Source organism: Tachysurus fulvidraco, chromosome 6 (assembly GCF_022655615.1).
Source record: "Tachysurus fulvidraco isolate hzauxx_2018 chromosome 6, HZAU_PFXX_2.0, whole genome shotgun sequence".
Taxonomy (NCBI): domain Eukaryota; kingdom Metazoa; phylum Chordata; class Actinopteri; order Siluriformes; family Bagridae; genus Tachysurus; species Tachysurus fulvidraco.
This window is the reverse complement of record NC_062523.1, coordinates 10748220-10764543: the sequence shown is the minus strand read 5'-3', so window position 1 is coordinate 10764543 and position 16324 is coordinate 10748220. Positions and strand designations below refer to the sequence as shown.

General features: G+C 40.1%; 1 protein-coding gene across 10 annotated transcripts in view; it reads left to right on the top strand.

The window, feature by feature from the left end:
- Positions 1-16324, top strand: part of traf3ip1 (TNF receptor-associated factor 3 interacting protein 1) — a 30539-nt gene that overhangs the window by 12970 nt on the left and 1245 nt on the right. For 3 of the 10 annotated variants that reach the window (XM_027164458.2, XM_027164453.2, XM_047815036.1), the window contains 9 exons: positions 2225-2300; positions 2798-2818; positions 2941-3022; positions 3414-3512; positions 5245-5380; positions 5479-5515; positions 5642-5718; positions 15266-15489; positions 16220-16324. The exon at positions 16220-16324 is cut by the window's right edge and continues 1245 nt beyond it. In XM_027164458.2, coding sequence (XP_027020259.1) covers positions 2225-2300; positions 2798-2818; positions 2941-3022; positions 3414-3512; positions 5245-5380; positions 5479-5515; positions 5642-5718; positions 15266-15489; positions 16220-16324 — 857 coding nt within the window. Of the gene's footprint in view, positions 1-2224; positions 2301-2797; positions 2819-2937; positions 3023-3413; positions 3513-5244; positions 5381-5478; positions 5516-5641; positions 5719-15265; positions 15490-16219 lie in introns of all 10 variants that reach the window. The other 7 variants (XM_027164461.2, XM_047815039.1, XM_027164460.2 and 4 more) reach the window with 5 other exon arrangements.

Below are 16324 nucleotides of genomic sequence, written 5' to 3'. Positions count from 1 at the left end.
TGGATTAGCATCTAAATACAATAAAGGGTGTATACACTCATACACATACATGCATCAGTGGTTTTAAAGCTTCATTGTTTAACCTATTTATATATCGCACAAACATGCAACACAATGTTACCGAAAGCTTTTTGTTCTTATAGAGCTCTACGTCTCTGTTCATTTCCCCTTCACTAAATCCCATCCTCTTGTGCTATAATCATCCCAGTTGTGACTGATTTTTGGTCATTATTTGTCTGCTTTTCCCCTCTATCTCATGTGTAACACAGAGAAGACAGATTGGTGAAAACGAAGACAAATATTGACCAAAAAGCGGGTCAGAGTGTCATCTCTTACTCCACTGATTGGTGAAACATGATTTGAAATAATCCAGTTGTACAGTTGTCCGTCAAGATCAAGCAATTATTTAGCATACATTAGGATTTGTCCAGATATGGGTTTGGGTTTGTTAATAAGATGTATTTTATTCTTTCTTGAGGTAATATTGTAATAAAGTATTAAATGTTTGCTATGTAAATAGTTCATACTGGTTGTATTTATCTCCAAGGTTTTGCCATTAACACAGTGTTCTATATTTAAGTACTTAGTTCTTAGAGGAAGGATATGAACCACTTATCCAGATCTATCATCCCATCAGCAGAGGTTTCTTTAAATAGGAGTAGTGACCTGAGCTGTGCTGTGCTGTGCTGTGCAATCGATGGCAGTCTGGTCATGTTAAGTCTAAGCCTAGTTTTAATTAGTTCTTAAATTATTTTATTGCTAGAAGTAGCGTGTGAGAATTGTGTTAAAAGCATGTTTTATGCTCAATCTCTTGATTTCACATAGATTTTTCAACAGTTTTCTGAAACTGTGCTTCTTCTTTTTTTTCTTTTTTTTTAAGAACATAATTTTTTCAAAGTTGGACATCAGTTTGTTATTCTTTAACAAAGTTTTTTTCCCTGGTTAAATTAATTCTATTTTTTATTTTTTCTCGCTTTAGCATTTCTTTCCTTTTTGCTCAGTAGTTTGGAAGCTGCATATTTATTTAAAAAAAAATATATGTTTGTAGATAAGATTGTAATCTTTGGGATAGATTTTAGTCATTTTTTGTGGTAGTTCTGCATCTGTTTCCATGGCAACTTCACTTTAGTAAGTATGGTGTAGATAGCTATTACACATGATGATAATTGTACAGGTTTATTGGGTTCAAGCTGAAAACAAAGGAGAAAAAACTTTCTTGCTTAAGCAAATAAACAGAATTTCTACTGCGACTGTCCCACATTCTTGAAGAAAAAAAAACCTGTGTAAAAATGGCCCTAGGGCCATTAATGATCTTATTCACTTGTCATTTTCATTTTGCACTGTCTGATATCATTCACACAAGGATAGCTTTGCTTTTGAGTCTGGGTCCTCATATCGTCTCAGGGAGATTTTCCTTGCCACCGTCACCTCTGGTTTACTTTTAAAGGATAAATATGGATTTAAAATTAAAACGTTATCACTTATAATCTATTATATATATATTACATTTTTCAATTCCTGTAAAGCTGCTTTGCGACAGTGTCTATTGTTAAAAGCGCTATACAAGTAAACCTGAAATGAATTGAACGCCATTGAATATTATCTATTAATAAAGCTCTATGTCATAACATTCTCCTCTCTTGCTTCCAAATACCACATTACGGTATTTTCAATATAGTATCACATCCACATGCTATTTAAATAAACCCCAACAGCATTATTTTTGCACAGGTAATTATAAACTGTACATTGCCTCAGTCCAGCTTGGCATTCTCCAAGCCTGTATTGTTGGTCCTCTTCTGTTTAAAGTTCTCTCTCCGGGTGTCACTCTACATCCTCTTCTACTTCACTACTATTTTAAAGTAACTGAAATGAAATTAAACGAACTGAATTATACTACTTAACCTAATCTGCTCTCCTTTCTCTCTCCTAATCTGATCTGAACAGAGTACAAATGGTCCACAATAACGTCTTTACAGGTCAGAGAGATCATGCTCGAATGACCCTACAGTCATACTAGCAAGTCTTTCCTTGTTAATTACAACCTTTCACAACAAATTGTGGAGCTTTCAACACTCTGAAACCAACTCGTATTCCACCGAGGAAGCTCTGAGAACAGCTTGTCGTTTCATATTTTGCTGAATTTTATGTAAATCATAGAACATGAAAGCCGGGCTCTTGGCTAAGTGATTCTGTGACTGATTCTCCATGTCTGTGTGTTTAGACTGAAAGTCCTGCCAGAATACCCAGGCCTTCATCTGCAAAGGGACAGAGAAGTCGGCCTAAATCTGGAGCGCAAGGTAACACTCTAATCTAACACCAGTTAACATCACAGATAACCATTAGAGCTGTGAAAATCGGATTTAGATTTTATTCCAGTAAAAATAAACCACAGTTTAGATACCACAGTAGTGCTAAATTCTCCAACCTAATTAGCCATGATACATGAAAGAAAGAAAGAAAGAAAGAAAGAAAGAAAGAAAGAAAGAAAGAAAGAAAGAGAAATTAATGGATTGATTGATTGAGTGCCGCTGTGTTACTGTGAATCCGATTTTTACCAAAAGAGATTTCATTTTAACGTCATGCTTCAAAAGCATAAATACTGTATATTTTAAATATTTAAGCAGTAACATTTACACTAATCACTCTAGTAACCACTTACATTTAATAAACATGCTGAACGCATCAAAAGACTCTCGTTGGGTTAGTAATTGTGTGTATTTGTGGTTTAGTTCTGTTGCAGTTCTAATTCTCATCTCTCTTTTTTTTATCTTTCTCGTTTCTTACTGTCTTTCAGACGATTCAGACAGTGATGGAGGCGAGTATCTTCTGACGGCTTTATGTAGCCTGCACGCTTTGTCGATCTCCAAGAGATCTCCAGCTGTATAGGGAATTCATTTTTTTTTTTTTTTTATTTAACAGTTTCCTTTGTTTCAGCAGGTGACAACGCTACAGTGGATAAACCACTTCATCTTGAAAATGGAGATGCTTCAGAGGCTTTGGCACAAAACGCGTCCCACAGGTCAGCTAGTCGCATCCTGTAGTTAATAACAGTTATTTAAAGGAGTGCTTGGTTTATTTGTTTTTTGGTCTTCCTCATGACACTGTTGGATGTGAGTTTAGCAGTCAGGTCCAGTTCCTTCTCAGAGATAATAAAAGAGCCCAAGCTAGTTAATGAGCTGTTTTGTGTCTAGTATTGCATTTAGCATTACTAAGTTACTGATAGTCTTATTAGGTTGCCTGCTGTTGTGAATCATTGATGCAAATCTTGTCATTTCTCTACACAGTTGAGCAGATTGCAGTGTAAACATTGCACCTACTTCGTTTTCAGTTTACTTTGGAAAACCTATAGAACGTATTGCCGTATTTTATCCGTATGCAGAGGTGGAATAATAGCTGTGTGCTTTTTACAGCAGCAGCAACAGGAGAATAGCACGGCCCAGTAGTTCGAGACCGGCACCTCCCCGTGTGAGGAGGCAGGAGAGCTACAATGACGCAAGCCCAGCAGAGAGGTGAGTATTTAGATGAACAGATATGCTAATGATTGAAAGTCTCTAAAACAAACTCTGAAAATCTTTGCATTGTGGGTGGAATAAACATGACACTGTGCTATATGAAAATAAACTCATGATGGTGTGGCATGGTATGGTGTAAAAGATGGGATTAAATCAAGATGTGATTCAGATTTCATTCAATGGGTTAATTCAAAAATATTGCATGAACTGTTAAGGAAATCTAGATTTATTTTTGATTTATTTATTTATTTATTTTTACATAGTCTCTCCATTTTTACATGCTCAAAAGTAATCGGACAGTTGAGTGATAAGCAGTTTCATGGCCAGATGTGGCCAGTTTTCTCATTATTTCAGAGTTCAGAAGTCTGGAGATGATTCCAACTGTTTTTCGAGATAGAAGACATTTTAAAAGTGGTCAAATAATACTTTTGTACATTCTTGAAATGAAGGAAGGCTTAGTGCACTCAGCAACACCAAAAGGCCTGAAAGAGCGTAGAAGACTAAAGAAGACAAACTAAAGGGGATGATCGCGGACTCGCTGGTGTTTACTGATGATTGAAGTCGCAGGATGAATTCTGAAGTGTATAGAGCTTTTTGCGCAGATTCAGGAAAATGCTGCACTAATGATAGAATAGCACTTCACAGTACAGATGGGAAGTGGTACATCAGTGGTTAAGGTGTTGGACTATTCATTGGAAGGTTGTGAGTTTGAATCCCAAGCCCACCAAGGTGCCACTCTTGGGCAAGCTCCTTAATGCTCAGTTGCTCAGCTGTATGAATGAGAAGTGATAAATATAAAGTCGCTCTGGATAAGGGCATCTGCCAAGTGCTCTAATGTAATGGATAATGACCCACAACCATTCATTCAGTCATTCATTCATTTTCTACCGCTTATCCGAACTACCTCGGGTCACGGGGAGCCTGTGCCTATCTCGAGCGTCATCGGGCATCAAGGCAGGATACACCCTGAACGGAGTGCCAACCCATTGCAGGGCACACACACACTCTCATTCACTCACACTTTCACACACTACGGACAATGTTCCAGAGATGCCAATCAACCTACCGATGTGAGGCAAACGTGCTAACTACTAAGCCACTGTGCCCCCCACCCATAACCATATACCATATAAACTACTTAAGACAAATTAATGCAATGTTAAAAAATAAATAGCTCAACTGAGCTCGCTTTCACTTACTGAAGACCAAACTAAAAAGGCAAAAAGAGCCACAAACCAGCAGTAACTGATGGCAGTGGCAATAAAGGCCTGGGGCAGCAGCTCATTGCAGGAAAATCAGCATTTGTTAATATCCATGGGCTTCATACTTCAGGAGGTTGAGGACAAAGGCTTTGCAAGGCTTTTAATTAAAAATATTCCTAATATTTATAATTGTTGATTTGTTCAATTCCTTTTGCGGCAGTGACAATTTGGGGACTGTGTAAAAGTGGGTTGTTTAAAAAGAACTGAATGCAAGCCAAAAATGTTCACTTTAATCACGTCATTATTATTGCATTTTAGATCCATTGTGGTGGTCTACATATTATAGATTGATTAATTAATTAATTACAACGTGTCACTGTCCTAATACATATGGAGCTGCCTCTCTTATATAACTGGTGGCTATTAAACTTGCACAGTTATATTTTAGTAACATGACTTTTATCCTACAGTATATCAGGAGCAGCAAAATGAGGAATTAACGTGTAATTATTTTTTTGCCTCTGCAGACTGGGCAGTGCTAAGCCTTCCTCTGCAGTGATTGTTGAAAGCAAAAAGCTCTCGGAGGATGAGGACGATGAAGACGGACAGTTTGTGGTGGAGGAGGCAGGTCCACTTCCCTCTGACATGCCTGAGATTGCGATGGTGAGTGTTTTGAGATGCGGATTTAACGTTTCAAATGGGGAAATAAAGAAATGCTAAATAAATAAATCAACGTTTATATTGATTATTCTGTTCTACAGGGGCCATCAATTGAATTACAAGGTGATGAGAAACACGGTGAGTGGTAAGGCTTGTGTGGAAGCCATGGGCTGTTTGTTCATTTCCTGTATAAATATGTCATCTGTTGTTCATCCTTCTTTTATGTTACCGATTTCTCTTTCACTGATTTCTCTCTCATCAAAGGTGGGCTTGTGAAGAAAATCCTGGAAACTAAGAAGGATTATGAATCATCACCCTCAGCTCCAAAGTCAAAAGACCAGGTAGGACATTTGTTAATACTGACCCCTGGTCTCCACTAGAGGGCAGTGTTGTATCAGACTCCCAGTACAGCAAAGCCTCATTTTTCACAACGGCATTCCATTAATGTGAGTTCATAAAGCATGCACCCAGTGAAGGTCTGTTTATTTCAGTAAATACACCACCTTAGGGAAGGGCTTTTAAGCTAAAAACCGTATCCAGCAAGTCACTAATTTACCTAAGAAAGCAAATTTGTAAATGGACTGGAATAGGGTCATTTGTGGTTTCAGACCTACTGGTGTTTTTTTACCGTAACAGTTGCGACTAGCGTAAAACCTCACGGCTCCACAGATCACATTCTTCACATATTTCACCCTTTTGTGTGTTCCTGTGTGACATCAACGCCGGGTTATTTATTCAGACGCACTGAATATAAATGTCCGAATCATGACTTCGGAATCTGGTAATCACAGTTAAATGGGTTTCGTGTCAGATTGGGTTTATTGATATGTAATTATTTAATATACAGCATTAATTCAAGGCCCCTGTGTTGACCAGGTCCTCGAAATGGGGAAAAATACATGAGAATTAATACTAATATAGGATACATTAGTTGTATAATCGCATAGGATAGAGAAGTACTCTGAATTTATCAAGTTTATTAGATAAATACGTTGGAGCCGAGCTGTTTGTTCATCATGTACATATTTTAGGAGACGTTCGGTTATCTTATTTTATTCGGGAGTCTCTGCTGTCGCGGTCAGAGGTAAAGCTGCAAGCTGTAGTTCTCTGATGCAGAAAAGTCTTCAGGACTTTGTCACGTATGAATAGCAACATGACACACTGCTTATTTTTGTCTGCTTATTAATTTCTGGAGAAAGATAATTGATAAGTGATTTAAATGGATCTATACCATTAAATGGATCTATACTCTCCGTCCTCTTTATTAGAAGCTCCTGCATACCTGGACATTCATGCTGTTGTAAAATCGTGGCATGGATGCAGCTACCAGATGGGATGGTTCGAGTGTTTATCTGAAACTGTAGTGTGTAGAAATCCAAGGAGTCTCTAGAGTTTATACAGAATGACACTTCTGTGGTTGAATTAACTAAAGCTCTTTACCTGTATCTGAATGATTAATGCATTGGGCTACTATATTATTTGCTGATCTGCATGAATGTCCTAATAAAATGGACAGACGGACAAAGTATGATGTTATTTAACAAAAATTAAAAAAGTCATCGTTGGCAGATTGCTGTGGTGTTAGGGGAATTACACACACAATAAGATGTACTGTTACTGGAAAACAATCGACTTAGCAGCCTTTCACATCATCACACCAATCTGGTTTTGATTATTTTCCCATTAGAACATCCTGTTATGATTTCTTCCTTATATTTTAAATAGCAATTTTGATAACGTCGTGTTCTCGGTTTATTGTGGTCCAGATATAGAAATAGAAAAAATTATCTCATTGCTGAAGATAAGTAAAAAAAAAAAAAATCTTTCAAGGCCATGTCCTCCTGCTCCAACAAGCATACACAATACATTTGTCTGATATTTTCATTTTCTCCATTAGCATGTAGTAACAATAAACTGGACGTTCCATTTTATATAGTGAGTATGTATATTTTTGAAGCATGATCGTGGTGTATGATTTCCATTCAGACACGGTGCACGGTGGAGCCCTCTCCAGTCCTCAAGCTCCACTGCACTAGCTTTCTCTGAGCCAGCTCCCACAGTCAATATTTAGACACCCATTCGGTTGGGAGGTGCTTTTTTATCTGTGCCGTGTTCACAGTGTTGGGTGGTCCACCTTGCTGGAGTGTGAACCGGCCTCACATCTGTCTGAGTCTGACTGTTGGTCTGATGGATGCCTTGTTTAGTAGTGCAGCTCATGCTGAAAGCCCCAGCCTTAGCTTGACCTTTGCCATGTGTGCCGCTGACACGCATGCTGTGTGTCTGCGTGGTTCATAAACCAGGCCAGGATTGTGTGTGTTTCAGCGTCCAGTGCTTTCTGCCTGGCTGCTCTGCTTTTCTGCCATGTAAACACACATTCCTGCTGGCACTCTTAGACGCCGCGCTTTATACCGCCATCCAGTGCCACGCGCCCCTTTTTCTTCTCTTTAAGTTCTTAGTTTTAAATAAAGTCTGGATTTCCTTTCATTCCTAAATAATCAAATTAGTTTTCCCGGGCTGGGTTCTGGAGTGGAATCCGAGCAGCACACAAAGCGCTCTCCTAATTCACTTAATGCTGCTTCATCAGTTCTCTGACTGCGCTGCCATTAACGTCGGCCATGGGCTCGCTGTTTGCTTTCAGGACGCAGCTCTCTCCTAAACAGGTCTACAGGTTAACTAGCACACCGCACCTCCCTTACCGAGTCAGCCGCATGAAAAACAAGCTAGAATGACTTCCTTCCTGACTTGAAAGGGGGTGAGGGTTCAGCCTAATAAAGCCACAGCTCCCCTCTAATCTTGGTGCAACGTAGAGGGTTAAAAATGTAAATACTGAGCTTCCTTATCCTCCAGACAAGTATAGACTTACATACAACACTTACAATTCCTTCTTCAGACATGGCCTCTCGGTTTCAGCAAATTCAAGGATGTCTCATACAAATTCTTTTCTGTGATCAAATATCCACATAAATCAATCTTTATTAAACAAGTGTTGGTTTCTGGTACTTGTCACAGTAGCTTATATTATTTCTAAAGCTTGCTCTGTTCTCTGTAAAGCCTGTGTCCAGACAGAGAAGAACGACAGACTCAGATTTTTGATTATTATTTGTGACTGACGATACGCCGGAGTTTGTTCATTCCTTTCTACATATTTCCTCCACTTATAAAATACTTCTTTTATTGCTTCATTTATTTTTGTATATTTTAGCGTCTAATTTACATTAATGTATATTTTACGTCCGTAGGCTAGAATATAATTTTACTGTGGTCGTATAACAGTCTATGCATAAGGAATAGCTGGTTAATGTAAGTTAAGCTCCACTGTCTCTCATCACATGCAGTTCACCTGAATAATGTGCTGTGTATTTTACAGCTAACCTCATCAGTGACCCCCCTGAGCGCATGTATATTATTATAAAATACTTCACGCAGGGCATCCTTTTATTTGGATAGAATCGGGCCCTCACGGCAGCTGCGTTTTTCTAAGCATTTTTTTCTTTCCCTTCTTTTTTTTTTTTTTTTTTTTTTTTGCCATCAAATTAGCCCTGATGAAGTTTGGCGATGTGTAAATAAACCCACTGGCACATAAACGGATGGCTGTTGAGTGAGAACCACACAGGAGAAAACGCCAGTGTATTCTCTGCAGGACATGGCAGGAAAATAAATCATTTTTTCAGGCCTTTATCTTCATAAACACCTGCCCTTTTTTCGGTTAATGTGTACAGTGCTGCATCGCTTGGTGTACGGTCCTCAGAAAGAAATCGGTAACTTGTAAAGAATTTGTAAATCGCTGAAATATTCTATGAGTGAGGAATAAAACGCTGCGTGTGCTGCAGTAGGAGAAAAATCAGCAACAGTGTGACGGCATCCTAAATATTCTATAATTTTCTAATGAAAACATTTTGCTTTATTTGCATTATTTGCAAGAATTTTCATTTAAAAAGTTTTATTTATTGAAGAATATCAGCATGTTTTTTAACAGCATTTGTAAAGATGTCATCGTGTGCTTTGTTCCTGTTCAAGTTTGTTCCTGTAATCACATGTTCTGTCATGTTATAACACCTATAAACTTTAGTCTTTGTATTTTCTTGACGTTTCCAGGGGAAAAATGCAGTTTGTCATGTTACCAAGTGACCATAAAGGGCAGTGTTTGCTGAATGGTTAAGGCTTTGGGTTTATGATCAGGAGGTCAGGGGTTCAAGCCCCAGCACTGCCACAGTTAGGCCTCTTCTGCCCCAGGAGTGCTGTATCATTGTTGACCCTATGGTTTTACCCCAACAAGCTGGGATATGTAAAGAAAAGTAATAAAGGTGGATTATTATTCATTCATTCATTTTCTACCGCTTATCCGAACTTCTCGGGTCACGGGGAGCCTGTGCCTATCTCAGGCGTCATCGGGCATCAAGGCAGGATACACCCTGGACGGAGTGCCAACCCATCGCTGGGCACACACACACTCTCATTCACTCACACACTCACACACTACGGACAGTTTTACAGAGATGCCAATCAACCTACCATGCATGTCTTTGGACCAGGGGAGGAAACCGGAGTACCTGGAGGAAACCCCCGAGGCACGGGGAGAACATGCAAACTCCACACACACAAGGCGGAGGCGGGAATCGAACCCTCAACCCTGGAGGCGAACGTGCTAACCACTAAGCCACCGTGCCCCCCACTTATTATTATTATTATTATTATTATTATTATTATTATTATTATTATTATTATTATTATTATTTACCTTCTAATGCAGAAAGTCCTGAAAACTTTCTCATGACAGAAAACTTTACAGCTTTACCTCCGAAATCTACAAACCACTGATACTGGAGACTCATTCCTAAAATACTGAATAAACGTCATATTACCATTTAGACATCTATTCACATGGACCCTTGTGTAACTACTGAAAGCATTAGTATAAGCCATACATCCTGCACTATTGTCAGACCCGCTGCCTTAGAAAAATAATCAACACCTTTTGACCAATCAGAATTCAGCAGTGCAGCTCATTAGCTGGAAATGATCCTGTCTTCTTGTCCCTCAGTGGTGAGAATTGTCTTGCATGACAGGCTCGTACTCCAGGGATGTTTGAACAGTAGCTAGCTGTGTGCGTGATCCTCCTCGAGCTCCTCGAGGTCAGGGCAGTGATGTCAGCGGTGACCCCCGTGGGGACAAGCTGACCCTGCCGCATCCTGTGCTCAGGGTTCTGTCCTCTTCTCACCCCGTTACCACGATGCTATTTTTATTATGTAGCTGGTCAGGATACGTGTTTCACTTATAGAGGAAACTCCTGAGGAGAGCTCTGTTAATCTTTCTTCTTAGGAGCCCACCATGTAGCCTCACACCAACAAGAGAAATGTAAGCAACAGGAGCATGACAGAGTTCTGGTGGCTCTGTGTGTGCAAGACAATACTCATGAGCTTGTTAATGGGGGAGTGTAGATACGTTTGACTTTGACTAAATGTATGAAAAATTGGCTAAAAATTCATTTGTAAATCATACATCTGTGAATACTAAGGATGTAAAAAATCTCCAAATCGAATCAGTTTTATTAATCGTAAAAGTGTGTGTCGAATGAATGCTCTAAGTCTGACATGATCTCCTTTCTATCCTTATTATACTATAGATATTATACGTACGAGTGATCGAATACTTTTTTTAAACGTTAAATTCTACCTATAAGATCTAACGCTTCCCGAGGTACTTAAACTAGCAATTGAGATCAAACAAATTAAAACAAATAAAAAAATATATATAATTCTTATTACCTCTCGACAGAGTTTTTAAACGAATGGGATTATTAATCTGTGTCCTAGTGAACCAGTATTGATATATTCACTGATCGAGACTTCAGCAGCACTTCTGGAAGTCGCTCTGGATACGGAGGTCTGCCGGTTGCCGTAAACGTACATTCTTTTCCTCTTTGCCTTGTCAGTGCGAGGTGTAGCTCTTCTGTTTAAAAAATATTGAATCATGGAGTATCTTTGTATTGTATTATATCAAAAGCGGCGGCTTTGAACTGCTGTTGTGGCGACCAGTTTTGCGCTCGGGTCTCCGTCATCGGGTCTGAAGATTCAATGGCTTTGGCAGGAAGGAAGTGGTGATACACCTTTAATAAACTGAGAAATTATGCTGATTTATGTATGCTCAAAAACTGGTTAAACAACCCCTCGTGGCTACACAAAGCTGTTGAAAGGACATTAATTATAATCACAAACTTCTGTGTCACCCAAATGAGGATGGGTTCCCTTCTGAGTCTGGTTCCTCTCAAGGTTTCTTCTACAAATCTTCTTACTTGCCACCGTTGCCTCAGGCTTGCTCTTTAGGGATAAATAGGAATGTAATTTTAAACGTAAATTTTACTCAAACATTTTGTATTTGTGTAAAGCTGCTTTGAGACGATGTCCATTGTTAAAAGCACTATACAAGTCACAATTATCCAATCTTCAGCTGCAGTCGGTGAGTGTATGCTACATTTAAAGCGGCTCCTTCGATTCACTTAGACCTCATCGGCGATTGGATGTTTTTTCGATCTTCGGCTGTCCCGTTTTCATTAAGCTTGTGCTTAGGGGCAGTGCTGGCTCAAGTGGTTAAGGCTCTGGATTGTTGATTGGGGTTCAATCCCCAACACTGCCAAGCTGCGAACATTTGGTCCTCAAGCAAGGCCTTTAACCCTCAACACTCCAGGGACTCTGTATCATGGCTGACCCTGTGCTCTGACCCCAGTTAACAAAGTTGGGATATGCAAAGAAAGAATTTCTCTGTGCTTTTATGTATATGTGACAATAATAAAGGATTCTTCTTCTAACTGTAGTTTCAGTCCTTGCCTGACAAGAGGGGCAGCTGATATTGTCTTCTACTTCATGTCAATGCTTATGCATTCTGAGATGCTCACCACAGTTGTAAAGAATTCTTATTTGAGTTACCACAGACTTCCTGTCAGCTTGACCTAGCCGACTCTTTCTTCTCCAACCTCCCACAAAACTCTGCTTACTCTGGATGTTTTTAGTTTTTTGCACCATCCCATTTGCAGAGATGTTTGTGAGTGAACCACTCATGATGTCATCATGAAAATACTCAAACCATTCCATCTGATACCAACAACCATATGGCAGACAAAGTCACATTACTTGTAAAATGTATTTATTTATTGTTGCAATTTTGATGGTTAATGCGAACATTAACTGAAGCTCTTGACTGGAGTCTGCATGATTTTATGCACTTTGCCTCTGCCACATGATTGGCTGATGTGAGGTTGTACACGTGTTCCTACTGAATATGTCTGGATATACATGGTGTGGAGATCCATGGGATTTCTGTGGTTTAAATTTGGAATCCATGAAGATTGCTTTGTACTATAATTGCCATGAACATTTGGTAACTTCAACAAGACAGACTTCATGTTAAAACATGTTAGAGTCTGGTTCCTCTCAGGGTTTCTTCCTTACATCGTCTCATGGAGTTTTTCCTTGCCACCATTGACTCTGGCTTGCTCATTAGGGATGAAATAAAATGTTAATTTGTATATTCCTGTAAAGCTGCTTTGTGCGAATGCCTGTTGTTAACAGTGCTTTAAATTGTTGAATTGAACATTACAGAATGGAAGACTCATTACTACTAATGTCAATAAGGAACATGCAGTATAGAAGTGGTGGTTTCCAATCTGTCGACCCTCACTTGTCCAGAGTCAGGCATCACTACATGAAAGTTCGATGATGTCATGCGTTTGAATTCAGTGCTTTCCTTTATCCGTTCTCATTTATTATCCATGTAAAGTGGAGCTATTTTTCTTCTCTCTCTATTCTTTTTGAAGACCTCTGTTCTCATCTCCTGCTTTCGTTCCTCATCTGGACTCTGAAGACTGAAATTTGCATAGTAGAGTAACGAGAGTCTGCTCGCAGCCCGGGTTCTTCGGCCTGCTGTGAGGTTAGGTGGGAAGTCCGAGGGCATCCGTCCCCCACTGTGACGCTGCAGCAGTCTCACTGCACTGCTACTGTCTGTTTGCTTCCGTCACTGTCTGAGCTAATGGGAAAACCTTCGCTCATCTCATCCACCTCACTCAAAACAAATATTTTTCTTGGGTCTGAGCTAAGAAGGGGGAGATAGAGAACACGCAGGGGTTGTAGATCTTGACAGGGCGTCTATAAACGATTGATTTATGTCCACTGAGACAGAAAGTGTTGCTTTTTTTTTTTTTCCCCCTAACTGTGATTTCGTGCAAGAGGGTTGAGGTGCAAGAGTACGACAAACAGACCAAATCATGCTTGGACTCCGTGCTCCACCGACAGTGGGTTGAACGCACTGGCTGGTGTTTGTCTAGCGGGGCTGTTAGGGGTGAGCACAGCCACCCACCTTGCTGATGGCTGGCAGACATTTCACTCTTGACATGTAGACTCAATGGGGAAATTAAAATTTTTTAAATATAATTAAAAATATGAATCCACTCTCATTAGACATTTTATGAAAAGGAAAATAATATTCTAATCAGTTTTTGACCACAATTAACACACACCTCTGTTTGTGTGATGCGTGATTACAGACCAATTATGACTGAGAATGTTGCCCAGCATTGTCATGTTGTAGGATGTGGATTTGACACGTGTGTTTCTTACTGACAACCATGTGCTAGTTAAGCTGTGTTGTCATTCGTGTAACCTGTGCTTAATTAGCAGCATCAAGAGAAACAGAGTGGTCAGCGCTATCAGAATGACAGAAATTAGCTTTTGAGCTATAAGTTAAACGCGGTACATGTGAAGTAGTTGTTACTGAATACTGTTGTAAAATAACTTCACTGCCATACTCTGTTACTAAAATAAACTAGGTCTAAGTCATGTCTTTTTGTGGAGGGGTGTGTGTGTGTGTGTGTGTGTGTGTGTGTGTGTGTGTGTGTGTGTGTGTGTGTGTGTTGGGGGGCAGTAAGAATGAGGCTTGTTTGGCTGAGTGCCACACACAGCCTGCACCTCCAGCTGAATAAACATATATGGTGTGTGCGTGTGTGCGTGCGTGTGTGTGTGTGGAGGGGTGACCGGGCTGAGCAGGACCCCTAAACCACACAGCGTACAGAGCAGGTCCTCACTAACCGCTCATATTATAGATCCCCATGGCCGTTTATGTTTGATCTTTATATACATAGCTACGTTTGTATAATTCCTGCCTTGAAATCCCAAACAGTTGTAGCCTTGAAATCCTAAACTGCTAAATGCAGCCTTCCAACTTCTTCTTTTTTGGAAGTTTCTGGTGGGTATCAAATTCTTCTAACCTCGTTTGTGTAATTGACTCGAAGTGCTTCCTCCTGTGAGCTCTGAGAACGTGCGAGGTTCTTCCTGCAGCTCGTCTGTCACTACATGCAGACTTCTGGGGACCTTTTATAAGCTGTCACACCTTGATTTCTGAATTCTGATTAGCTAAAATACTTATGTTCATTTGTAGGAGATTCATCATTTTAATTAACAGTGAAAACTAAATACTTTTCAAACGGGATTATACAATTAATACAGTCGAATCCATGCTCATTAAGTGCCCCAGACACTCAATGGCTTGGAGTCACATACATGTAGGCATCAGAATATATGACACCATTTCCAGTAATATATGTCCCATCATTTCCTGGGCCCTTGTTTCATTGTGACTAAAGTTACAAAGCCCTGACAACTGAAACACCTCCTCAACACTTATACTTTTTCTTTACTAATTAGCTGCATCATTTCATTACTAAACTTTGGATGGCACAACTGCCAAAAATAGTTAATGTAGAAAATGTTCTCAATCTCAGTATTACTCTGGTATAGTCACAGCTCCTGTTCTTACTGTTTAAACTAGATGTACATCTATACATTTAATCTATATTACCTGAGTGCGAGTTATTTCTCACTCTGCTGCTGCGTGTTTTAGGATCGGACGCCGGCGTTGGAAGCGGCTCGTAAGAAGGAGCGCGAGTTAGTGGCCAGAGAGATCGAGCGTCTTCGGACGTCCGTTCAGAGCGTGTGTCGTAGTGCTCTGCCGTTAGGTAAGATCATGGACTACATTCAGGAGGACATGGACTCCATGCAGAACGAGCTGCAGACCTGGAGACGTGAGAACAGAGAACACGCAGAGGCCCTGCTGCAGGAACAGAGGTGCTGTCTCTCTCCCTCCATTGCTGTCTCTCTCGCTACTTGTGTGTCTCTCTATTCTATCCCTTTGCGGCTGTCTCTCTCTGTTCTGTCTCGTTCCCTGTACTGCTGTCTCTCCCTCTTTGCTGCTGTTTCTTTCCCTGCACTGTTGTCTCACTCTTTTCTGTTCTCTCTCTCTCTCTCTCTCTCTCTCTCTCTCTCTCTCTCTCTCTCTCTCTCTCTCTCTCTCTCTCTACACTGTTGTCTCTCTCTCTCCTGCCTCTCTCTCTCTTTATTCTTTCTCTTTCCCTATACTGCTCTCTCTCTCTTCCTGCACATCTCTCTTACTGTTCTTCTGTGTCTATTTATTCTCTCTTCCCCTGTACTGACTGTCTTCCTGCACACATCTCTCTCTTTACTTCTGCTTTCTTCCTATACTGCTGTTTTTTGCTCTTTACTTTTGTCTCCCATCTCTCTCTCCCTCTCTTTGACTGATGTCTATCTATATATCTGCCTTTCTCTCTCTCTCTCTCTCTCTCTCTCTCTCTCTCTCTCTCTCACTCACTCACTCACTCACTCACTCACTCACTCACTCACTCACTCACTCACTCACTCACTCACTCACTCACTCAAACACACACACACACACACAGTCATATAAGAAGAATAAAACACTCATAATGTTCTGCTATATAAAGACAGTCATCTCACTGTGTGTAAAATTTAAACTCCTTGTGTTGTGTGTCTATGTCAGGATCACTGACAGTACTGTGAAGCCCCTGAAGGCTGAACTGGCCGCACTGGAGCAGCTCATCATGGAGCAGCAGGACAAGATCTGTGCCATCAAATCTAACATCCT